The sequence below is a fragment of the Stenella coeruleoalba genome, assembly GCF_951394435.1.
Source record: "Stenella coeruleoalba genome assembly, chromosome: 6".
Lineage (NCBI taxonomy): Eukaryota > Metazoa > Chordata > Mammalia > Artiodactyla > Delphinidae > Stenella > Stenella coeruleoalba.
In genome coordinates, this window is record NC_137151.1 from 35,294,965 (window position 1) to 35,320,576 (window position 25,612).

Below are 25,612 nucleotides of genomic sequence, written 5' to 3' on the forward strand. Positions count from 1 at the left end.
TTTGGTCTTGTTTATGGTTTCCTTTGCTGTGCAAAAGCTTTGAAGTTTCATTAGGTCCCATTTGTTTCTATTTGTTTTTATTTCCATTTCTCTAGGAGGTGGGTCAAAAAGGATCTTGCTGTGATTTATGTCATAGAGTTTTCTGCTTATGTTTTCCTCTAAGAGTTCGATAGTTTCTGGACTTACATTTAGGTCTTTAATCCATTTTGAGCTTATTTTTGTGTATGGTATTAGGGAGTGTTCCAATCTCATACTTTTACATGTACCTGTCCAGTTTTCCCAGCACCATTTATTGAAGAGGCTGTCCTTTCTCCATTGTACATTCCTGCCTCCTTTATCAAAGATAAGGTGACCATATGTGCGTGGGTTTATCTCTGGGCTTTCTATCCTGTTCCATTGATCTATCTTTCTCTTTTTGTGCCAGTACCGTACTGTCTTGATTACTGTAGCTTTGTAGTATAGTCTGAAGTCAGGGAGTCTGATTCCTCCAGCTCCGTTTTCATTCTCAAGATTGCTTTGGCTATTCGGGGTCTTTTGTGTTTCCATACAAACTGTGAAATTTTTTGTTCTAGTTCTGTGAAAAATGCCAGTGGTAGTTTGATAGGGATTGCATTGAATCTGTAGATTGCTTTGGGTAGTAGAGTCATTTTCACAATGCTGATTCTTCCAATCCAAGAACATGGTATATCTCTCCATCTATTTGTATCATCTTTAATTTATTTCATCAGTATCTTATAGTTTTCTGCATACAGGTCTTTTGTCTCCTTAGGTAGGTTTATTCCTAGGTATTTTATTCTTTTTGTTGCAGTGGTAAATGGGAGTGTTTTCTTGATTTCACTTTCAGATTTTTCATCATTAGTGTATAGGAATGCCAGAGATTTGTGTGCATTAATTTTGTATCCTGCTACTTTACCAAATTCATTGATTAGCTCTAGTAGTTTTCTGGTAGCATCTTTAGGGTTCTCTATGTATAGGATCATGTCATCTGCAAACAGTGACAGCTTTACTTCTTCTTTTCCGATTTGGATTCCTTTTATTTCCTTTTCTTCTCTGATTGCTGTGGCTAAAACTTCCAAAACTATGTTGAATAAGAGTGGTGAGAGTGGGCAACCTTGTCTTGTTCCTGATCTTAGTGGAAATGCTTTCAGTTTTTCACCATTGAGGACGATGTTTGCTGTGGGTTTGTCATATATGGCCTTTATTATGTTGAGGAAAGTTCCCTCTATGCCTACATTCTGCAGGGCTTTTATCATAAATGGGTGTTGAATTTTGTCAAAAGCTTTCTCTGCATCTACTGAGATGATCATATAGTTTTTCTCCTTCAATTTGTTATTATGGTGTATCACGTTGATTGATTTGCGTATATTGAAGAATCCTTGCATTCCTGGAATAAACACCACTTGATCATGGTGTATGATCCTTTTAATGTGCTGTAGGATTCTGTTTGCTAGTATTTTGTTGAGGATTTTTCCATCTATGTTCATCAGTGATATTGGCCTGTAGTTTTCTTTCTTTGTGACATCTTTGTCTGGTTTTGGTATCAGGGTGATGGTGGCCTCGTAGAATGAGTTTGGGAGTGTTCCTCCCTCTGCTATATTTTTGAAGAGTTTGAGAAGGATAGATGTTAGCTCTTTTCTCTAAATGTTTGATAGAATTCGCCTGTGAAGCCATCTGGTCCTGGGCTTTTGTTTGTTGGAAGAATTTTAATCACAGTTTGAATTTCAGTGCTTGTGATTGGTCTGTTCATATTTTCTATTTCTTCCTGATTCAGTCTTGGCAGGTTATGCATTTCTAAGAATTTGTCCATTTCTTCCAGGTTTTCCATTTTATTGGCATAGAGTTGCTTGTAGTAAGCTCTCATGATCTTTTGTATTTCTGCAGTGTCAGTTGTTACTTCTCCTTTTTCATTTCCAATTCTATTGATTTGAGTCTTCTCCCTTTTTTTCTTGATGAGTCTGGCTAATGGTTTATCAATTTTTTTTTATCTTCTCAAAGAACCAGCTTTTAGTTTTATTGATCTTTGCTATCATTTCCTTCATTTCTTTTTCATTTATTTCTTATCTGATGTTTATGATTTCTTTCCTTCTGCTAACTTTGGGTTTTTTTTGTTCTTCTTTCTCTAATTGCTTTAGGTGCAAGGTTAGGTTGTTTATTCGAGATGTTTCCTGTTTCTTAAGGTAGGATTGTATTGCTATAAACTTCCCTCTTAGAACTGCTTTTGCTGCATCCCATAGGTTTTGGTTCGTCGTGTCTCCATTGTCATTTGTTTCTAGGTACTTTTTGATTTCCTCTTTGATTTCTTCAGTGATTCCTTCGTTATTAAGTAGTGTATTGTTTAGCCTCCATTTGTTTGTATTTTTTACAGATCTTTTCCTGTAACTGATATCTAGTCTCATAGCGTTGTCGTTGGAAAAGATACTTGATACAATTTCAATTTTCTTAAATTTACCAAGGCTTGATTTGTGACCCAAGATATGATCTATCCTGGAAAATGTTCTGTGAGCACTTGAGAAAAATGTGTATTCTGTTGTTTTTGGATGGAATTTCCTATAAATATCAATTAAGTCCATTTTGTTTAATGTATCATTTAAAACTTGTGTTTCCTTATTTATTTTCATTTTGGATGATCTGTCCATTGGTGACAGTGGGGTGTTAAAGTCCCCTACTATGAATGTGTTACTGTCAGTTTCCCCTTTTATGGCTGTTAGTATTTGTCTTATGTATTGAGGTGCTCCTATGTTGGGTGCATAAATATTTACAATTGTTAATTCTTCTTCTTGGATCAATCCCTTGATTATTATGTAGTGTCCTTCTTTGTCTCTTATAATAGTCTTTATTTTAAAGTCTGTTTTGTCTGATATGAGAATTGCTACTCCAGCTTTCTTTTGATTTCCATTTGCATGGAATATCTTTTTCCATCCCCTCACTTTCAGTCTGTATGTGTCCCTAGGTCTGAAGTGGGTCTCTTGTAGACAGCATATATATGGGTCTTGTTTTTGTATCCATTCAGCCAGTCTGTGTCTTTTGGTGGGAGCATTTAATCCATTTACATTTAGGTAATTATCGATACGTATGTTCCTATTCTCATTTTCTTAATTGTTTTGGGTTTGTTATTGTGGGTCTATTCCTTCTCTTGTGTTTCTTGCCTAGAGAAGTTCCTTTAGCACTTGTTGTAAAGCTGGTTTGGTGGTGCTGAACTCTCTCAGCTTTTGCTTGTCTGTAAAGGTTTTAATTTCTCCATCAAATCTGAATGAGATCCTTGCTGGGTAGAGTAATCTTGGTTGTAGGTTTTTCTCCTTCATCACTTTAAATATGTCCTGCCACTCCCTTCTGGCTTGCAGAGTTTCTGCTGAAAGATTAGCTGTTAACCTTATGGGGATTCCCTTGTGTGTTATTTGTTGTTTTTTCCTTGCTGCTTTTAATATTTTTTCTTTGTATTTAATTTTTGATAGTTTGATTAATATGTGTCTTCACATGTTTCTCCTTGGATTTATCCTGTATGGGACTCTCTGTGCTTCCTGGACTTAAGTATTTCTTTTCCCATATTAGGGAAGTTTTCAACTATAATCTCTTCAAATATTTTCTCAGTCCCTTTCTTTTTCTCTTCTTCTTCTGGGACCCCTATAATTCGAATGTTGGTACATTTAATGTTGTCCCAGAGGTCTCTGAGACTGTCCTCAGTTCTTTTCATTCTTTTTTCTTTATTCTGCTCTGCAGTAGTTATTTCCACTATTTTATCTTCCAGGTCACTTATCCGTTCTTCTGCCTCAGTTATTCTGCTATCAATCCCTTCTAGAGTATTTTTAATTTCATTTATTGTGTTGTTCATCATTGCTTGTTTCCTCTTTAGTTCTTCTAGGTCCTTGTTAAATGTTTCTTGAATTTTCTCTATTCTATTTCCAAAATTTTGGATCATCTTTACTATCATTATTTTGAATTCTTTTTCAGGTAGACTGCCTATTTACTCTTCATTTGTTAGGTCTGGTGAGTTTTTATCTTGCTCCTTCATCTGCTGTGTGTTTTTCTGTCTTCTCATTTTGCTTATCTTACTGTGTTTGGGGTCTCCTTTTTGCAGGCTGCAGGTTCATAGTTCCCATTGTTTTTTGTGTCTGCCCCCAGTGGCTAAGGTTGGTTCAGTGGGTTGTGTAGGCTTCCTGGTGGAGGGGACTAGTGCCTGTGTTCTGGTGGATGATGCTGGATCCTGTCTTTCTGGTGGGCAGGTCCACGTCTGGTGGTGTGTTTTGGCGTGTCTGTGGCCTTATTATGATTTTAGGCAGCCTCTCTGCTAATGGGTGGGGTTGTGTTCCTGTCTTGCTAGTTGTTTGGCATAGAGTGTCCAGCACTGTAGCTTGCTGGTTGTTGAGTGAAGCTGGGTGTTGGTGTTGAGATGGAGATCTCTGGGAGATTTTAGCTGTTTGATATTACGTGGAACTGGGAGGTCTCTTGTGGACCAGTGTCCTGAAGTTGGCTCTCCCACATCAGAGGCACAGCACTGACTCCTGGCTGCAGCACCAAAAGCCTTTCATCCACACGGCTCAGAATAAAAGGGAGAAAAAGTAGAAAGAAAGAAAAAAAGAGGATAAAATAAAAAAATAATAAAAAAAATAAGGTAAGATAACATAAAGTTATTAAAATAAAAAATAATTATTTTAATAATTAAAATAAAAAATAATTATTAATAATTTTTAAGTAAAAAAAAAAACCAAAAAATGGACGGACAGAACCCTAGGACAAATGGTGCAAGCAAAGCTATACAGACAAAATCTCACACAGAAGCATACACATACACACTCACAAAAAGAGGAAAAGGGGAAAAAATAATATATCTTGCTCTCAAAGTCCACCTCCTCAATTTGGGATGATTTTTTGTCTATTCAGGTATTCCACAGATGCAGGGTACATCAGGTTGATTGTAGAGATTTGATCCGCTGCTCCTGAGGCTGCTGGGAGACATTTCTCTTTCTCTTCTTTGTTCGCACAGCTCCCGGGGCTCAACTTTGGATTTGGCCCTGCCTCTGCGTGTAGGTCGCCGGAGGGCGTCTGTTCTTCGCTCAGACGGGACAGGATTAAAGGAGCAGCTGATTCAGGGGTTCTGGCTCACTCAGGCTGGGAGGAGGGAAGGGCTCGGAGTGCTGGGTGAGCCTGCGGCAGCAGAGGCCGGGTTGACGTTGCACCAGCCTGAGGCGCGCTCCGTGTTCTCCCGGGGAAGTTGTCCCTGGATCACGGGACCCTGGCAGTGGGGGGGCTGCACAGTCTCCCGGGAGGGGAGGTGTGGAGAGTGACGTGTGCTCGCACAGAGGCTTCTTGGTGGCGGCAGCAGCGGCCTTAGCGTCTCATGCCCGTCTCTGGGGTCTGCGCTGATAGCCGCGGCTCGCGCCCGTCTCTGGAGCTCCTTTAAGCAGCGTTCTTAATCCCCTCTCCTCGCGCACCAGGAAACAAAGAGGGAAGAAAAAGTCTCTTGCCTTTTCGGCAGCTCCAGACATTTTCCTGGACTCCCTCCCGGCTAGCCGTGGCGCACTAACCCCTTCAGGCTGTGTTCACGCAGCCCACCCCAGTCCTCTCCCTGCGATCGGACCGAAGCCCGAGCCTCAGCTCCCAGCCCCCGCCCGCCCCGGCGGGTGAGCAGATAAGCCTCTCTGGCTGGAAAGTGCCGGTCGGCACTGATCCTCTGTGCGGGAATCTCTCTGCTCTGCCCTCCGCACCCCTCCTGCTATGCTCTCCTCCGCGGCTGCTATGCTCTCCTCCGCGGCTGCTATGCTCTCCTCCGCGGCTGCTGTGCTCTCCTCCGCGGCTTCGAAGCTTTCCCCCTCCGCCACCCGCAGTCTCCGCCCGCAGAGGAGCTTCCTAGTGTGTGGAAACCTTTCCTCCTTCACAGCTCCCTCCCACTGGTGCAGGTCCCGTCCCTATTCTTTGTCTCTGTTTATTCTTTTTTCTTTTGCCCTACCCAGGTATGTGTGGAGTTTCTTGCCTTTTGGGAGGTCTGAGGTCTTCTGCCAGCGTTCAGTGGGTGTTCTATAGGAGCAGTTCCACCTGTAGATGTATTTCTGGTGTATCTGTGGGGAGGAAGGTGATCTCCGTGTCTTACTCTTCTGCCATCTTCCCCCTCTCTCCCAGAGACAGTTTTAAGAACTTAAATGCTTTATGTCATGTTCCTGTTTGAAACCTCTCAATGCCGTCTCATTTTTATTAAGATACAGTCCTAAGTCCTGAACTTGATCCACTATGATTAGGTTTCTGCTTTCTTCCCTGACCTCATCCTGTGTCACTTTCTCCTTGCTCACCAGTCTTTAGCCACAGTAGCCATCTTTCCATTTCAGTTCCTTAAACACCCCAAGCCCTTTCCCACTCCAGACCTCTTGATCATGTGTTGTCTCTACTAGGAAAGTTCTTTCCTTCCTTCTTTATCAGGTTGGTGCCTAGTCATCCTGCAGGCATCAGCTTAACCCCCTCTTCCCCAGCTCTCCAACTGTATTTCATAACAACCTAATCTTTTCATGTATAGTACATCAGAAGTTATGACTATACATTCGATGGCAGCTCTGTTCCCTGCTATAATTGAAGCTCCATGGTGGCAGGGGCCATAGTGGTGTTGTTCACCTCTGTACACTCAGTATTATCATGGTGACTTTCACATAGTAGTTGCTCAATAAATCTAATACTTCCTCAAAGGAAGTAAGTAGGAGAGGAATCTGATGAGAGCAGAGATTAGGGAAACTTTATCAGAAGAAATATGTAAAGGGGATTTTAGCTGGAGAGAGACTGGATGTATTTGTTTCCTAGCATTACTGTAACAAATTATCACAAACTGGGGGTCTTAAAGCAACAGAAATTCATTCTTTCATAGTTATGGATGTTGGAAGGCTGAAACCAAGGTGTCAGCAGGGCCAGATCTCTAGGAGAGGATCCCTCCTTGCCTCTTCTAGATTCTGGTGGTTACCAGCAATCCCTGGAGTTCCTTGGCTTGTGGCAGCGTTGCTCCAATCTTGCCTCTGTTGTCCCATGGCCCTCTCCCTGTGTGCCTCTTCTTTCTCCATGTCTCTTCTCTTCTTAGAAAGACAGCAGTCACATGGGGTTTATGACCTACCCTATTCCAATATAACCTCCTCTTAACTGATTACATCTACAAAGACCCTGTTTCCAAATAAGGTCAGATTCCGAAGTTCCAGGTGAACATGAGTATTTTGGGGAGGAAGCCATTCAACCAATTTGCAGTATTCCAGGCAGGAGGTGAAAAAGGTCTGAACAATGTTGCAGTGAGAAGAGGAAAGGATAAGACCAAATGACATTTATGAAATAACAGACCGTAGAATTTTAGGGCTGGAAGAGACCTTAGAGGCATTCAAAGCCTCTAATTAAAAAAAAAAATGCTTTTCAAATTAAGCTTCTTATATCCTTCAAATAAGGGACCTCAGAGGTGGTTAGAAAGTGGGGGGCATAGGGAAGCTTTTCCTGGTCTATTACCATTTGTTTAATCAGAACAATTATAATTTTATGTTTCACAGGCTGGGTGTCCACATATGATTTTGTTGAAAATTGGTTTTATTATATGTCTTGTCTAAATCTCTCATTTTGCTGATCAGGAAATTGCAGTCAGTCAAAGAACAAGGCAGTGATTCAGAAGAAAATTGCATAGTGTGGACTGTTGGATTTAAGAATGTGGGAGAAGGCAACCAGAGTAGTATAGGAAACTTTCATGAAAGAGAAGAGGTTTAAACTTAGTGACCACACTTGTGAAATATGATGAGAAAAACAAAGTTCAATTGTCTTTGTTGTGATAAACCAAAGTTCTTCTGGACAGAGAACCCCCGTGTGGCCCTGTCCTTGGATGGGGGAAAAAGGACATGGTGGAAGGAGTCAGGAGATCTGGGTGTAATTCTGTCCTCCCCAGGTCACTGGGCAACAGACTGGACATATGGGCAAAGGAGAGGGAAGTGCCGCCGGTAGCATCCGGGTTTCACAAGTAAAGGACAGGAGACATTGGTGGTGTGGCAAGTGGGAGGAAAGGGATTAGATGCAGAGCTAGTTTCTAGAGGACGCCTTTTTGTTTTGGGTATATTGGGTTTGAAGTGACAGTGGAAAACTAAAACTTTGGTGAGTAAACCTGGAAGAAATAAGTCATTTTATGTGTCTATTTTGAGGCCCCCATCATCTTTTCATTTTAATGATGGACAGGGTAGTGTCTCCTCTTCCACGGTGTTCTCCCCAGTGTGCCCAATTTGAAAGGCACATTGTGGAGGTTAAAGAAATGGTGACCAGTGACTGGGACCCTCATCTCTCACCTGGACCACATACTTTCTGATTAAGTTGTCTTCCCAAATCTACTCAGGCCCATTCTAATTTTTTTTTTGCCACACTACAGTCAGAGTTATCATTTCAAAACATAAACCTGATCATGTTACCCAGTCCTGCTTTAAAATACTTTCCATTGCCCTTAGGCAGAGATCAAAGTGATGTGCCTTATGAGATTTGGCTAGGTCTAACCCTGCCTTGAGTCCCAAGCCTCACTTGGTATGACTTCTCCCCCTGGCCTTGGAGATCTAGCCACACAGTCTTAGATTTGCTGACTTCTTCCTGCCCAGGGCCTTTGCCCATGTCCTCCATGCTGTCATTTCCTGTACCCCTTACTCTGTCCAAACACACATTCATCCTTAAGACGCCAGCACGGTCAACACTTCTTAGGGACTTCTTCCCTGCCTAGGACTAAGTCATTTTAGGTCAGGTTCCTTGGTTTCTTGCAGAGCACTAAGCCCAGTTCATAAATATGCATTTGTTGCCCTAGTTATTTGTTTAACTTTAATTCTCTTACTCTAGGTTCCATATGAGTAGGGACTATGTATGTTTTGCTGTGATCAGCACCTAGCACAGAACCTGGAATGAATGAATGAATGAAAGTTATAACTTCAAATGTTTGATTCCAAATCCTAATGTTGCATTCAAAAGTACACCCCCCGTCCCCCGTTTTTCCCCCAAACCTGCTTTTCCCTATAGCAGCATATCGCACTTTAACAAAAATTTAAAATTTAAGTCTTCTTTCCACTATATAAATATTTGGCAAGTTAAAGTCATATCACATGTTAAAAATGCATTTCCTTAAAGACCTAGATTTTGGCTATTAAAGCGCGTGCTGAGACACATTCCTATGTTTTAAAAGGAGAGAAATTGTTTGTATGGAATTAAAAAAAATCTCTACAAAAGCAGCTTCCTATTTTACCCTTTGAAGGCTGCAATAGTCATGAAGGTGCTACTCAGAACTCCCTTCAGCAGAAAACCTGCCTTGATTCCCCTTAGCTGACAGTCTCCAGCTGTGGGTGCCTTCAGAACCCCACCCCAGCTTTCTAGCAGAGTCCTCCCAGGCAGCTGCCAGCCAATGACGAGCACCGTTGGAGCACCAGCACCTGGCCATTTCTGCCTTATGCAGGACTTCTCTAAAAGGCACCCCTTCCTCTGGAGCTCCCTGTTGGGTTGGCCAAGACTTTGTTGGATCTGCACGGTGGTCTGAGGCTCTCTCAATCCTGCTTTCTCCCCAAAGTCAGAATCTAAGAGCTTTCTCTTTCAAATCCCCTTCCTCACTCTTTGCTCTTTCATGGGCTCTACCCTCCAGTAAACCTCTAGCACTCCTAACTCTGTCTCAGCATCTGTTTCTTAAAAAATCCAACCAATGCAGAGGGCTTCTAGTAATATAATGATATGCAATTAAAATGTTAGGGTTTTATTTATTTTGATTTTTCCATGCTCCTTTCCCGGTTCATTGTCTCTGATGATGTTTAGTAGCTCAATTTATAAGGCCTATTTCTGAAATGAAGAATAATTCTAGAAGGAGAATAATTCCTTTGTTACTAATCTGTAAGGTCCACGAGGCCAGAGACTTTGTTTGTTACTGTCGTATCCCAGCACTTGACACATAGGAGGTGCTCAATGAATATTTGTTGAATGATTGGATGTATATTCAATCTTTTTTTTTTTTTTGCTTTCTATTAAATAGAAGAGACAAGAATAAGACATACTATAATAGCATTTTAGATAGAGGCTATATTAGTTTGGTAAAGCTGCCTTAACAAAGCACTGAGACTGGGTGGCTTAAAGAACAGTACTTCCTTTTCTTACAATTCTGGAGGCTGGAAGTCTGAAATCAAGGTGTCAGCAGGGTTGATTGATTTCTTCTTTTGTCTCTTCTTGGCTTGTAGATGGCCATCTTCTCCCTGTATCTTTACATGATCTTCCCTCTGTATGTACCTATGTACTAATTTTCTCTTCCTATAAGACACCAGTCATGTTGGATTAGGACCCACCCTAGAAACTTGATTTTAAGTTGATTATCTCTTTAAAGAACCTATCTCCAAATACAGTCACATTCTGAGGGCTTCAACATATGAATTTTTCAGGGGTACAAGTTAGCCTATAAACAGAGGCCCGTAAAGCAACTCTTCGATTTTAAGTGTTTTAACTTGTCTTGGACACCAATGGAAGTAGAAATACAATAAAATAATATGAAAAATAAAAATTATATTTAAAAAGGCAAAGAATTAATACCCTTCCTCAAATGTCTAATTTATAGCCAAAGAGTTATATTAGTATATCTAAAAAACAGACAATGAGGTATAAGACCAAAGTGCTAGGGACTTCCCTGGTGGTCCAGTGGTTAAGAATTCGCCTTCCAATGCAGGGGACGCGGGTTCAATCTCTGGTAGGGGAGCTAAGGTCCCGCATGCTGTGAGGCAACTAAGCCCGTGCACCGCGACTAGAGAAGCCAGTGCGCCACAACTACTGAGCCCGCGCGCTCTAGAGCCCAAGCTCCACAAGAAGAGAAGCCTGCACGTGCCGCAACTAGAGAAGCCTGTGCACCGCAATGAGAAGCCCTTGCGCCGCAACTAGAGAGAAGCTCCTGCGTGCCGCAACAAAGACCCTGCACAGCCAAAAAAAAAAAGATCAAAATGCTTTGGTAATTCCTGAGTGGACTTGTAATGTTCAAGATACATGATTTATCTTGAAAAAGAAATGTTACAGCTCATAAATGACCATATGCTTGAAACTACCAGTGGAGATTTCTTTATTACGTGGATTAAAAATCCAAATCAGGCCAGATAATACCTTTATCATTAAAACATATATTGTTTTGAATTTATATCCACATTAGGAAAATTTGTTTCCCAGGACATAATAAAAATTATTAAATTATTACTTATTAAAATATTAATTTTATTTTAACTGTAGGAAAAATGTTAGTTTTTTCCTTTCTAGTCCTTTTGTCTACTTGGTTCCTCAGCCTATGTCAAGTAATAAAAGTAACAAACTTGTGGTATCCTCTCCACAAAAGTGAACACTGGTCTTTTTCTCCTGGCATTTCCTACCTCAGAAACTTGCATTATGTTACGTCTTGTAAACCACCATTGTTGTGTGTGGCTATGTTTTGGGGACTTATTAGAATGAAGGAAGTTCTTCCCCAACATGACATTTCCTTTCTAATACAATACAAAAATGGAGTATTTAGGGTTGACCACTTACACATTGTTCCCATTTCAGGCCCCACAGTATTGCCGTCATGTATGAATGCCTAACCTTTCAGAAATTTCCTTTAGGTTTTCTCGTATGTTTACTTTCCTGTGGGTTTTGAAAGACTTGACCTCTCTGGGAGAAGTCCTTTGAGAGACCCCAGATCCATATCACCTCTACTAGAGCCTTAACTGGACAGTTTTGTAAAGATGGCGCCATGACTATGTATTGATTTGAAACAGCTTCGCTCACCATAAGCTCAGTCCAGCCTGTGGCTACTGCTACACAGCTCTGAATTCCATTCTCTTGTACTTGTGGAATTCTCTAGAATGCTTCCTTTAGATCATAACCTTCAGTTCAGAAACACTGCACTTTATCAAAGGCTCTACTTGGAATATAATGTTAAGATTTCTGCTACTAGTAAATTCTACTACTACCTTCTAAATACCTTTGGGGTAATATAAATGTCTGATATTTTAAAAATATCAAACTGTTTAAAAAACTGAGATATATTAAAAATTTTTAAGAGTTTATTTGAACAAAATTGACTGGAATTGGGCAGCACCAAATCGGAAGTGGCTAGGACCACTCCTCCACAAGAGCCAGGGGAAAAGACTTACCTAAAGAGGTACAGAAGCAAAGAAAGGAAATAATTTGATTGGCTATAGCTTTAAGCCTAGGTGGCTGTTCTTTAATTGACTGTCCTTAGCATTTTGATTTTATAACCTTGAGGCATTTAAAAGCTTAGATTTTGGTTTGTTTAGTAGGCTGCCAGGGCATTAGAGCCTCAGTCTAATAATCTCCTTGTTTAATTAATTCAACACTGCAAATGCCTAGTTCCGTTCAGTTCAACGATCATTTATTTAGTACTTAGTTGGGCCCTGAGCCGATTTAAAAAAAAAAAAAGAAAGAACAAGACTGGGTTCCTATCTTGGAGTGTTTATAGCCTAGGAAGGAGCTTATACACTTCTTTTCTCCCTGCCCTACACCTTTTAAAATAAGCTGATTATTTTTTCATTATTCATTATAGTAAGTTTGGAAAATACAGAGAAATCAAAAAAAATATTTAAAAATCAGTCAAAAGGCCTATCACTTAACTACCGCTAATAACATTTTTATTTATCTTTTTTATATGCATAGACTTAAAAAAATTTATAATCAGATAGTATGTACAGTAGAAGTTGTATGAAACTGCTTCTTTCGTGTCACACCTCATACACATTTTCCAGTAGCCTTTGTAAACATCACTGAAGAAGCTAGATAATATTCCACTGTGTAGAGTCACCATAGTTTCCTTAATCTTCATTTTGCTGCGAGATATTTAGATGATTTCCTATTTTCTTGTTATTCTACCTGAAAAACTCAGCTTTGCGCACAAAACATTTTTAGTATTTACTACTCTTTCCTGAAGTTAAAGATCCAGAAGTGGTCTCTCTTTGTGCAAGGGGGTGAACATTGAAGCTTCCAGGGCATCTGCCAGGGCTTTGGAAGGGTTTGGCCAGTTTACGCCTGACTAGCAGTGCTTAGTGATGCCTGGCTCACTGCGTCCTTGCACTTGGGAAACTATTACTTTGAAAATATTTGCTAGTTTGATAAATGAGAAGCGGTGTGTTTTGATTTTTATTTATTTGGTTGCCAGTGGGGTTGAACGTGTCCTCATACTTTTGTTTATCAGTTTTATTTCCTCTTTTATGAACTGGCACTGTGTGTCCTTTCTCATTTTATTATTTCTTCCACATTGCTCTTCTTTTCCACTTCTTACAGATGGGATTTCAGCTCAGCCAGGGTTTTTTCTCCAGGGCCACTTTAGCCTATACAGCTTGTCTTCCTTTTTTCAGGACCCATGGTGACTGATCAATTGTTTTTGTACTGTCACACAGCTGTAACAGAAAGCCCATCTTAAACAGAAAGCACTTCGCAGTTTCTTCAGTGTCTTCTCATGCCTTCTCATCTGAGACAGAAGTTGGGCCTCTCTCCTCAGGAAAAATGTTCTATAAAGTAGTGAAGTTCACTTGGAAACTCTCTTAGTAAGCGACATAATAGCGGCAGCCCCTTGGAGATTAATTTTGACATTCCCATGAGGCACCTGAAGGCTAAAAGCGGATAGCAGAATTATCCTCATTCCCTCCAAAGCTGGGGTCAGGTCCAAAAAGGCTTTCTGCACCATTGATTTTTCTTGGGCTTTTGTGGCTCAGCTTGTGGCTGTGAAACACTATTCATCACCGTGGATTATGGCTTTTTCTTTTGTCCTATTTACTGGCTGGAGAGTTGCTGCCAAAAGTTGTGACTGGTGATTATCACTTTGGAGAAGCAAATCTCATGTTGCTCACGCCTGAGGAAGGTTAGTCCGTGTGTATCCCAACAGCTCTGATGAGTGGACCATTGCTGTTCTAGCTACGGGGAGTTTTAACAGAAGACACCACCTTCATCTGTACTCCTGGAGATGAGAGTGATGGAGCACAAAAAGTGGATAAAAAAGGCAACTCTCCTATCCCAGGCCTTTCTTTTTTTTTTTAAAATAAATTTATTTATTTTATTTATTTTTATCTTTGGCTGCATTGGATCTTTTTTGTTGCGTGCAGGCTTTCTCTAGTTGCGGTGAGCGGGGGCCACTCTTGGTTGCTGTGCGAGGGCTTCTCATTGCGGTGGCTTCTCTTGTTGCGGAGCACGGGCTCTAAGCGTGCAGGCTTCAGTAGTTGTGGCCCATGAGCTTAGTTGCTCCGCGGCATGTGGGATCTTCCCGGACCAGGGCTCAAACCTGTGTCCCCTGTGTTGGCAGGCAGGTTCTTAGCCACTGTGCCACCAGGGAAGCCCTCCCAGGCCTTTCTTCTCCAAATAATAGACCCAGTAAAGCAGCAGGATTTGGCCAACCAATAGGGCACAAATTAGCACACAGACCCACACTGAGGTCCTACCTGTGAAAGCATTTTGTGGCTGGTAAAGTGCTTATAAATGGTAGGTGTCGTGTTTTTGCAAATACTTAAAGGTCACAGGTTCACTGGGGTTCTTGGTACCTTAAAGCTTAAAGAGTAAACTGTCTCATGTTAAGAGTTTCACATATTTATCCATGTTTATTGAATTTCTTCTGTATTTAAGCATTGTTTAGTTGTGGTCAGCAAACTACAGCCAGCAGGTCAGATTTGACCTGTCCCTGTTTTTCATAGCCTGGGAGCAAAGAATGGTATTTACATTTTTATAAAATGGTTGAAAAAAATTAAAAGAAGAATAATATTTTGTGATATGTGAAAATTATATGAAATTCAAACATCAGGGTCCAAAAATAAAGTTTTATTGGAACACAGACACGCTCATTCATTCATGTGTTGTCTCTGGATGCTTTCCTGCTACAATTGGCAGAGTTGAGTAGTTGTGACAGAAACTGCATGCCCTGTCAAGCCTAAAACATTTACTATCTAGCCCTTTACAGAAAAAGCTTTCGATCCCTGTTCTAGACACTGGAAATACAGCTATAAACAACATAGACATAGTCTTTGCGTTCATAGAGCTTACATTCATGTGTAACATCACTTTAAAATGGCCCCGGTGGGACTCACCCTTGGTCCTGGCTTTAGAAACAGGTTCTAACCAACTGAGCTAACTTATGTAATTTTAGCCAACATTGGCACAACCTATGGAATCTGATTTCTCATCAAGTCAAATCAAGCCTATCAATTAACTATGTTAGACTGCAAAGGTCTCTGCACTTAAGACATTAAACTAGTTGGGAAGCAAAATTTGTTTAAAAATGAAAGAAAAGAATAATGGTAATGACACACAACAGTTGCTTTTAACTTTTCAAAAGCCTTTTATGTGTGCTAGCTTACAAACTGCAGACTTCATGAGCTAAGAATTTAGGGTGGAAAAGCTCACTTTGGACTGATAGAGACTGAGTAGGCTTGCCAGAGGAAGTAGGATGTTGTCCAAAACGATGGTCATGATTTCATTCTTCAATCCCAGGGGCTTAACAAGTTGTCTCCTATGGACCGAAGTCCAAGAAACTGCCTTTGAGGCTCTTTCCCATATTCCATGGTTTGGCAGAATTTCTGCTTTTATCCTCATGGTGTGAATGGACAGCCTCCCTTGGGCTGCTAAAATAGGAAGACAGGGATTGGGAGCTTCTCACCCAGCTTGTGAGGTGGGCAGGGATCTGCTCTCCCCTAAATGGGAAATCAGTGGAAGCAAGACTTGGGGGACAGGTATTAAATAATAGAAAAATTGGGTGGGAGGGCGAAAACTTTGATTTCTTAAAATGTAAGGAAGTCGGAAAGTCTGAGAGTCCTTTAGCTAAGTTTCCAGCATGTCTAGAACATCAAAGGATTAGTTCTTCCACTATACCATGAGCAACATTCATACCTGCATGGCCCAGGGTTTTGTTCAATAAATGGTTCAATAAAAGAATGGCTGATAAAAAAGAATGAAATATTGCCATTTGCAGTGACAAGGATGGACCTAGAGATTATCATACTAAGTGAAGTAAGTCAGACAGAGAAAGACAAATATTATATGATACCACTTACATGTGGAATCTAAAAAATAATACAAGTGACTCTCTATATAAAACAGAAACGTACTCACAGACATAGAAAACAAACTTATGGTTACCTAAGAGGAAAGGGTTGGGGGAGAGGGATAAATTAGAAGTACGGGATTAACAAATACAAACTACTATACATAAAATAGATAAACAACAAGGATTTACTGTATAACACAGGGAACTGTCAATATCTTATAATAACCTATAAGGGAAAATAATCTGAAAAAATATATTTATAACTGAATCAGTTTGCTGTACACCTAAAACTAACACAATATTGTAAATCAACTATACTTCAATAAAGAAAAAAAGAATGGCTGAAAGAGTAAAGGAAGGAAGTCAAGTCTCACACAAACATTAATCAGAATGCTTAGAGCATACTGTGCTCTCAGGAATACAAATTTATGGGTGTTCATTCATTAGCTCATTCAGCAAGTATTTATTGGGTCCTGCTATGTGCCAGGCACTGAAACCCATTTTATTTCAATGACTAATAGTGAAAACCTTTCTCAAATGTCAGTGTCTGCTTTGTTGCTTTAAAAAGTACAACCAGGCGAGTGTCCGGTATTGAACCCTAAAGAGGACTGGAGAGCATGGAGGATCTTTTTGACCTCATGGTTATTACCCTGGCTAATGTCATAGAAAATAATAAAGTTACTATAATGCTTAAGAAGGCACACTCTGCTGTCAGACTGCCTGGTGTCAGAGCTTTACCACTCATTAAATATATGGCATTGGGTTAATTTTGCCTCAATTTCTCCATCTGTAAAACAGGAAAATAATATTTCCTACTATATAGGGCTGCTGTGAGATTAAATAATCAATGTATTATTTAATGTAGGAAACCCTCAAAGTGAATGGTAACTGTTTTTGTTATCACATAGGATTCGGCCTGGAAAAGATAGAGATGTTTGGACTGAATACATTGAGAACATGAGGACATGCCCCAGACCTTGGTGGTTCTGTTTTAATGCCATTTATAGTATGCATAGCAGAAAGAGCATAACCCCTTTATTTGTAGTTTAACTCTTTGACTGTGTCCTCGCCTGAAAATGCAGATAGCAATATCATCTAACTGATGGGCTCTTTGTGCGTGGATCACGTGTACGAGAGTGCCTGGAATTTAGTGAGCTTTCAATAAATATTACTTTCCTTCTGACAGAGTCAAATATGAGGAAGTAATTCCCTTTGATTAAGAGTGTTGATGAGTTGAGTTCTAGTTAATTGAACTGTAATATGTAAATCAACTTAATCGTGGACCGGCTCTGCCAGATAAACACCCAGCACCTGGTATGGTTTGGCTGAGCACCTTTATTTGTTTGATTTTGAAACATTCTTTCCCTTTTTGTGGCTTTCTTAACATTGTGGATCCTTCAGCTCAGCCTTCAAGCAGTTTAGCATTTCCAGTTGAAAGAAGGATTTTCAGAAGGTTTTAGAAGATTTTAATTATGGGACTTAACAGGATTGATTTAAATTAATCCAAATCAGTTGCAGACAATGGAACAATGGGCTGGTACCTTTTATTTTTCAAATAAAAGGAGAAAGATGGGAAGTTGTTCCTAGTTGAGTCACAGGCTGTGGTGAGGATTAAATGAGTAAACATCGTGGTCTTTAGAGCGACAGATATTGGGTGGAAACTAGAGAATCATCAGCAGTCACCCTTTACCATGTATTTCCCTTTGTGGGATGTCTTCTTAGAATGGCAGGAAAGCAGAAAACAAACAGAAAGATATGTTTGTTATGACAAAGTAACAGTGAAATCAGGGTGAAAGAGAATTGTGTGAGTTGAGTGAAGTGGGAGTAAAAAAGCATTGAAATGAGACAGAATAAAGGAGGCAAAAGGGAGACCTTGGGACCCTGTCCAGTGATAATTTCATGAAAGTATGCTGGTTGGATGTATCCTTATTCTGATAATAATTTTCATCCCATGGCCGTCACCTTAAAAACTTGTTCTCAGTCTTGAACACTGTTGACACTTTGGGCGGGGTAATTGTTGTGGGTGCCTGTCCTGTACATCGTAGGATGTTTAGCAGCATTCCCTGGTCCCTACCCACTAGATGCCAGTAGCACCTCACCTACCCTCCTACCCACCCACCCACCCCCCAGTATGATAACCCAGAATGTTTCCGGCCCTTACTAAATGTTCCCTGGGGGGCAAAAATCACCCCCAGTTGAGAACCACTGCTCTGAAAGGATTTGTCTCCACTACTTTATGGGTCCCTGAGGCTCCAACATTCCTCTTAAGCCATTCCTTTGGCTAACTTTTGGATTTCTCCAGCATTGATCGGATAAGCCACTTTGGCAGCCAAGTGGAGACCTCCTCAAAGTGGGCTGGGTAAATCCCCACAATGCCAGGCTCAGTGCCACATTTCCAAGTGTTGGGGCCGCCTAGATTATTTTCTAAGGTAATGTGAATCTTGTCTCCAGCGGTCCTTGACCCTCTTAAGTGAGTATTACCTGGGAATAATGACAACTCAATTCTGTTTGTGGTGCCTTTATTTACTGACAGTAAGCCTGGAGAAAGTCACAGACACTTAGTTGAAATTATTAAAATAAAGCCTGTACGTTATCCTCTTAAAAGAGTACCCCAGAATGATTACTTCAATATAGTAATCAAGTATAGGCATAACCACAAAAGGAGGCTGAGAAGCCCACAGTAGGGAGAGCTGAATTGCCAAGTGGCATTTGAGGAAAACAAAGGCTTGGCAAGATAAAAACATCCACTTTCCTCCCCAGTTACAGGCTTAATGTTATTAATAACTCAGATGTCATATTTACGCCATTATTGGCAGCATGCATACAATTTAAATATTTTAGCTTCCATTATACAACTGGATCTATATTACTGACCTTCAGGGGCCCCATTCATAAGGGATGAGGAAAGGGAACAATCAGCTACTTCATGCAAGGGCTGGCCAGCAGACTGGGTTTCCCAGCATTGTCAGACAAACCACCACACAGGGAATGCTTTGGAGCCGCTTGGAAATGGCAGGGTCAGGACAGAGAATGATAGGGGTGGGGGAGCTTTCAGGGCAGGGAGAGAGCCAAGGCTTTTTTTCTTTTTGAAAAAGAGATATCCCACCTTTGTTCCAAAGGAGAATGAAATATCCATTAAGACTGGTGACACTGGGAATTTTGTTTCAGCTCAGTTCCTTTTGTTGTGACTCCAGGGCAGAGGCGAGGAATCTGGGGTGACAAGGTTTCAAGCTAAGATGAGAAAGAAAAAGAATTCCTTCCAAGGATTTCTTCTATTGTCTCCTCAAGAATAAATATTTATAGAGAAAGTTCAAGTGAAGTCTTTTACAATGGTCACGGCTTTAAGACTAAGCCTTTGAGAGAAAACATGTAAAACTATGCTTAAATGAAGGGTGATCCAATTAGGCTTCCCAGGGTAAAAAACCAAGAAACCTCAAGATAATTTCCTATGTAAAATCTAATTGTGTTCTCAAGTGGAATAGGAATACTACTTTGAATTATCCCAGCTCCATAGACTGCAGCAAAAATGGACAGCCAAATTGGATTCTATTTTAAGTAATTAAATTATTTCCCTTCACAGGATCTATACTTTGTCTTCAACAAATGTGATTTGCCTCAGAAAGATAAGACATTGCAATTTTTCCTCCAAAATGGATTTTCTGTGCCAGAAACAATTACGAAAAGTAGACCAAATATTGCCTTATTTATATCCTGGTTATCATCTTTGAGGGCATGCCTGGAGTGCCGTGTGTGTGTCACAAAGTGAGACAGGTATGGCTACCATAGTTTAGAAATTATCTTTGAATGGAGACCGGAGCTGAAATGTACTCAAGAGCTTGGGGCTTGCACAATGGTAGTGTAAATAGCCACGGGTGATGTTACATAAGACTCCAAAATCTTGTGCAAAACGTGGGCAATGGGGAGCTTGCATCAATGGACCTTCCTTCTGAGCTCTGAAAGCACCAATTTAACTTTTATCTGCTTGGCTGAACCCTTGAGGTGCTAGATGTTGCAATAGATTAAGTGTTGAGATTTGCATAGAAGATATTACAAGAGGGGTATTTTGGGCATGGTTAATTTTATGAAGAAAACATTCACTTTTGGCTTTTGGCTTTTATTTTCAATAGCAGTTCAGTTGCCTTATGACCAGGTGTTCTGGGGGACAACAGTGGGTAATGGTTAAGAGCAAGGGCTGGAAGGATGAATGGAGTCAGCTCCTGGTATGTCCCCTTGAAAGTGCAAGTTATGGCAAGTCTCTGAACCTCAGTCTCCTTGCCTGTCAAAAGGGCGTGATGACATCTAGATTGAGAGGCGTAGATGAGAAGAGCATACAGTGCCTGGCTGGCACAGACCTGGAGTACACAAGGGGAGGATAGTAGTAAAATCTAAAACATGGGATTGCATACCTTTTCTTCTTTATGCACATTTATCCTTCGGGAAGATTATCTTTCATAGGAATATGTACTGGCTGGATATTTCTAAACTTCCATGAGTTAAGAGTGGTTAAGACTTCAGATACTGAAGTCACATTACCTGGTTTGAGATATTCATTGTGCTTACTTACTATACTTTGACCAAGTCACTTAGGCTTTCTGTACTTTGGTTTCCTGCTCTACAAAATGTTAGTAGTGATAGAACCAGAGCCTATCATAGAGTTGTGATAAGGATTAAGTAAAATATTACAACTAAAATACCTAGGACAGGATCTGACATGCCATGCAGGTATCTACTGTTATTTTTGACTTCTGCCAGCCAAAGGAATGTCAATAGAAATCAGAACGTAACACTAAGTAGGTTTATCATGTACTTTTATTAACAACTTAATACAAGGCTGTACATTGTAGGTACTGAAATCAACCCCCTCCTGAAAACTATACCACTTCAGGCTTTGGTTAAAAGTGCCACCTTCTACAGCAAAACCACATAGTGTAACCGAACACTTTAAGAGCAGGAAGAGGAAAATGTTCCACTGGAATGGACAGATTATTTATTTACAAACAGCTGAGGATACTTTCTAGCTTAAGTGATTTCACTATACACTCTGGAATGTTCAGTTCCCTTTTCTACGGTCCTACAATGACATACAGCAACTAAGAACTTGGCCACAGGTCCTGCCTAGACGCTCATCAACATGAAACAACAACAAAAAATATTTATATAAATAAGTCAATTAAACCTCACAAAAACTAAAGGCACACAAGAAAAAAAGTCCAACAGTCGATAAAAACTGTACAGTGTTGGTCAGTCTTTTATATCTGAAAAAATGTGTAACTTCAGAAAAAGTTCTTTAATGTATACAAGTCCAGTGTTAGCTGGAGTGAAAACTCGAAGACTCCGACTCAGTTGAAACAGAAGAATGTCCACCCCGCTTTCCCTTGGAGAGGATCTTCAGGCTGGACCCTCTGCTCACAGAAGTGAGTGCATGCTGGGCAGAGGTTTTAAATTTGGCCCCAAGGAAGGCATAGAGGATGGGATTCAGGCAACAATGGAAAAAGGCTAGGGCCTCGGTGATGGAAATCCACTTGTGCACAGTGCTCTCAAACTCACACCCTTGCTGGATGATTTCCAGAAGGATGAAGGAGTCGATGCTGATCCCAATGTAGTAGGGCAGCCAGCAGGCAAAGAAAGCCAGGATGAGGATAACTGTGGTCTTGAGGGCCTTTCGCTTCTGGTAGCCCTTGGAGTGGGACAGCTTGGAGATGATAATGCAATAGCAGGACAGGATGACGATACCCGGCAGGATAAGGCCAACCACGATGTGCTGAAACTGGAACACCACCAACCACAAGTCGCTGGGATAGAAGCGGTCGCAGATGTACCTCCCATCCCCCTCCCTGACGTTGGCAAAGATGAAATCGGGAATAGTCAACAGGAGAGCAGGTATCCAGACACCAACATAGACCACCTTTTCAGCCAACAGCTTCCTTGGCCTCTGACTGTTGGTGGCGTGGACGATAGCCAGGTACCGGTCCAGACTGATGAAGGCCAGGATGAGGACACTGCTGTAGAGGTTGACTGTGTAGATGACATGGACTGCCTTGCACAGGAACATCCCAAAGTACCAGTTTGCCACGGCATCAACTGCCCAGAAGGGAAGTGTGAGAACAAAGAGGAGGTCTGCCACAGACAGGTGCAGTCTGTACTTGTCTGTCATGCTTCTCAGTTTCTTCTGGTAACCCATGACCAGGATGACCAATCCGTTACCCACTATGCCAGTCAAGAAGATGATGGAGTAGACAGTGGGCAGAAAGATACGGTTGAAATGGGCATTTTCCTCCCGGAAGCAGGGTTCCTTTATGGAGTCATAGTCTCCTGAGCCCAAGTCATCCTCTGTGTAATTATCTGAAGAGAAAATCTGAAAAAGGCAAGGGAACGGACATTCACTTTTCAAGTTCAGCAGGCATTCCCGAAGTTCCAAACAATGTTTCTGGTATTTTAAAAAAGCAATTTATAAAAACCAACTCAGCCCGGCCTGCTTCAGGAACTTCTGCTCCCACTACAGTACTGGGGTCAGAGCACAAGGGAATTATTCTAGACTCCTACAACTCTCCTCCCATCTTCCCCCATAGTCGCTTCATTATATCCCTCATTAGGAGAACCAGTTACAAAATTCTTTGTTCAAAACAAGAGGGCGATGAGATTCTTTGGGTTCCAAAGTCACATCTTTGCTAACTCTTCTGCCCCGCCCACTAGAGGGAAGGAAAAACCCTGGGAGGAAAAAAACCAAAACAAAACACAAAGAGGCCACTCCTAGGCGGCATGATGGTGGGACTGGGGGTAGAATCTCGTGTTCCGAGGAGCTGGGATTAACTTTCTCTATGAAGATTCGCCAGGAGAGGGAAGAGGGGAGGAAGAAGCACTGCGGGGTCCCAAAGACTCTTATTCTAAGGCATGAAACACTGTTTTCTCCACGACTGTCTAAACACAAACCATTCCGTACTTCAAGCAACACGTAGTGGGGAAGGGGAATGCGGTCTTAAACGAAGGGCTTTGGTGCTTGAGGGCGGGGGTGGGGTGTCAGAAGCGGGGAACCCTCACTCCCACCGGCGCCGCTCAGGGGCGTGGGTTTCTCTGCCAAACCCATGTTTATCACTTGGCGCCTTTGGGACGTTAGCGAGCACAGCATTTTAATGGGAGGGGAAAGTCACGGGGTCTGCACCCGTGGTCCTCGCCCCGAGTTTCATTTCCTCACTCTCCCGGGTCGCTTCCCATCCCGCCACGGATCCAGTTAATGGGGTGGGAGGTCTGCAAGCTGGAAGCCTCCAGGCGGAGGGCGCGCTGGGGGCCGGGTGGTCCAGCTCCAGCCTTCCGCGCGGCCCACCACGCCCACCGCCGGCAGGCAGTGGCTCCAACGGTTTGGCCCCGCCGCACGCCAGGCGCGGTCCTGCAGGGTGCTGGGGAGAGATTGGGCGGCTTCGCCGCGGGAGCCTTTGAATCGCGCGCCGCTGGGGGAAACGAAAAGCCTCCCTACCAAGGGGATTTCAAAAGGCTCCAGGAAACCACCGACGGTTAACTGGCGCAACCGGGCTCGGTGAGAGCCCAACTGTCCCCACTTGCACCTGCGTGTCTGCGCCGCAACTACCGGCAGCCCAGGTGCCCTCCCAGCCCTTCACTCCACCCTTAGTCCCCGCCGCGCACACCTCGGAGTGCTGCTGCACCGTGACCGTTTATATACTCCTTCAACTTCTGCACGACCCCCAACTCCAGAAGCCCGGGGCCCACTCGCGGCGCTGGCGACGCCCGCGATGTCTCTCCCTCAATCCTCAGTGGCGCGGGCTGCTCCCGGCCACCTCCCTGCTGCGGCCAACGCGCAGACACCTCAGCCAAGCGGCACGGTGGGTCCGCCCTCTGCTCCCAGTGCCCGGGCACTGGCACAGCTCCGCGGGCAGCAGAGTTTAGCGAACACGCGCCCAACACCAAGAGCGGTCCCCAGGCGCCTTTGCTCCTGAAGTTAACCAGGGGCGCAGTCTCCCTCTGGGAACTCAGCCCCGGCGCGCCGCCCTCCACCTCCAAATTCAGATCATGTAATTCGCTCCAAAAGAAACCCCCGCTCCCCCGAGTAAGAGACCCACGGTCTCTGGCAGCGCGCACATCTTCTCTGCACTTGTGCACAGAATGTTCTGTTTGCAAACAGCGTGCAAACCCGGCGCGCGCCGCAGAACTCAAGGGGGAGACACATGCAGCCACCGAAAACGGTCGTTCCCATCTTTTCTCCTCTACTTAGAAAAAGATTTCAGTCCAACCCCACCCCCCCCACCCCGACCGTAGCCAAGCGCACGAAAACTCCTTTCTATGCCCCTTCTCGGGGGCACGGGCACCTCCAATATTCTGGTCGTTTCTGCCCGCTCGGAGAGGGGTTGCGCTCTAAATTCATGTGTTTGTAATACGTTTAAGAAAAAGCAGGTTGAAACGACTTACATGGAACCCGTCCATGGTAATCGCTTGCTCTCCAGCCGCGGGGGCTACCGGAGTACTCAAGTCCTAGGAGACACTTTGCTACCTGCTACCACAGCCAACAAACTGAAGTTTCCAGTCGAAGCTGGACTTTTATAAAAACACGCTCCGCGGGCGGCGCATGCGCCGCGCGGGTGGGCGGGAGGGCGGGGCGGGGAGAAAGGCGGGGTGGGGGGGGAGAGGGGCAGATGAGCGGGTGGAGGCCGCGAGGGAGGGGCGAGGGGGTAAGCACTCAGGCGGCCCCCGCAGGCTAAGCCAGGGAAGCCTCTCAGCGGCTCCCTTTAGCTCTAGCTCGAGATCACCTCGTGAGTCTAGAGCTGTGGAGGGCGTCCCGGAGGCGTGCCGCAACTTGGGAAAGCAGGATGCGCCCGCAGGGAGGTTGAAAGCGCGGGCGACCGACGCGTCCCTGTGTGGCGCGTCTATCCTTGCTCACGTGGGTGGCATTCCAGACCCGGGAAGGCTACAGATGGAGACACTGAGTCCCAGAGAGGGGAAATGACTTGCCAGAGTAACCCGACCAATAGGCGGCAATGCTGGCATCGGGTCCAACATCTGACTCCATTCCCTGCTCTTTCAGCACATGCAATCCATTCAGGAAATGAAATAAGTAAAGATTCTTTCTTCAGAGCACAGCTGTATATAACTAGGCATGCACATCCACAGTAATAGTACTAGAGTCAGGAAACACTTTCAGAAGAAGGTAGGATGATTTGGCATAATTCTGGGGGGAGGCTGTGATAGAGAAGTAGGTATGTATTCCCAGGTAACCAATTCGTGAATAGTACTTAAAAAAATATATATATATATATATATATATGCTTTGTTCTCTTAGAGAAACTTAGCGAATAGTACTTTTGTAACATATCACAAGGTAGTTGCACAGAATCATTCATTCCCACAACACCCTGTGGGTGTTACCATTACAGAGATGTATTTAGTCAACAGATATTTAGTGAGGGCTGACTGCATGCCACACACTGTTCCAGGCGCTGGGGATACAGCGGTGAACCTGGCAAAGCCCCCAGGCGGAGGAAACAGGAAGGAGCCCTGCAGAGATGAAATGCCAGGGTTGGCAGGAGGTTCCAAGCGGACTCGAACCCACATCTACCGGCCCCGCATCTGCAGTCCGACCCAATACGGAGGACAAGCCTTGGCAGC

The 25,612-nt window shown here is 42.9% G+C and overlaps 1 protein-coding gene across 1 annotated transcript; it reads right to left on the reverse strand.

The window, feature by feature from the left end:
• Positions 1–20,799: 20,799 nt before the first annotated feature.
• On the reverse strand, positions 20,800–24,533 carry CXCR4 (C-X-C motif chemokine receptor 4). The gene is made up of 2 exons (XM_079924216.1): positions 24,419–24,533; positions 20,800–22,355 (listed from the first exon to the last, which is right to left on the reverse strand). The coding sequence occupies exons 1-2, from the start codon at positions 24,431–24,433 to the stop codon at positions 21,309–21,311; spliced, it is 1,062 nt and encodes a 353-aa protein (XP_079780342.1). The 5' UTR covers positions 24,434–24,533; the 3' UTR covers positions 20,800–21,308.
• Positions 24,534–25,612: the final 1,079 nt, after the last annotated feature.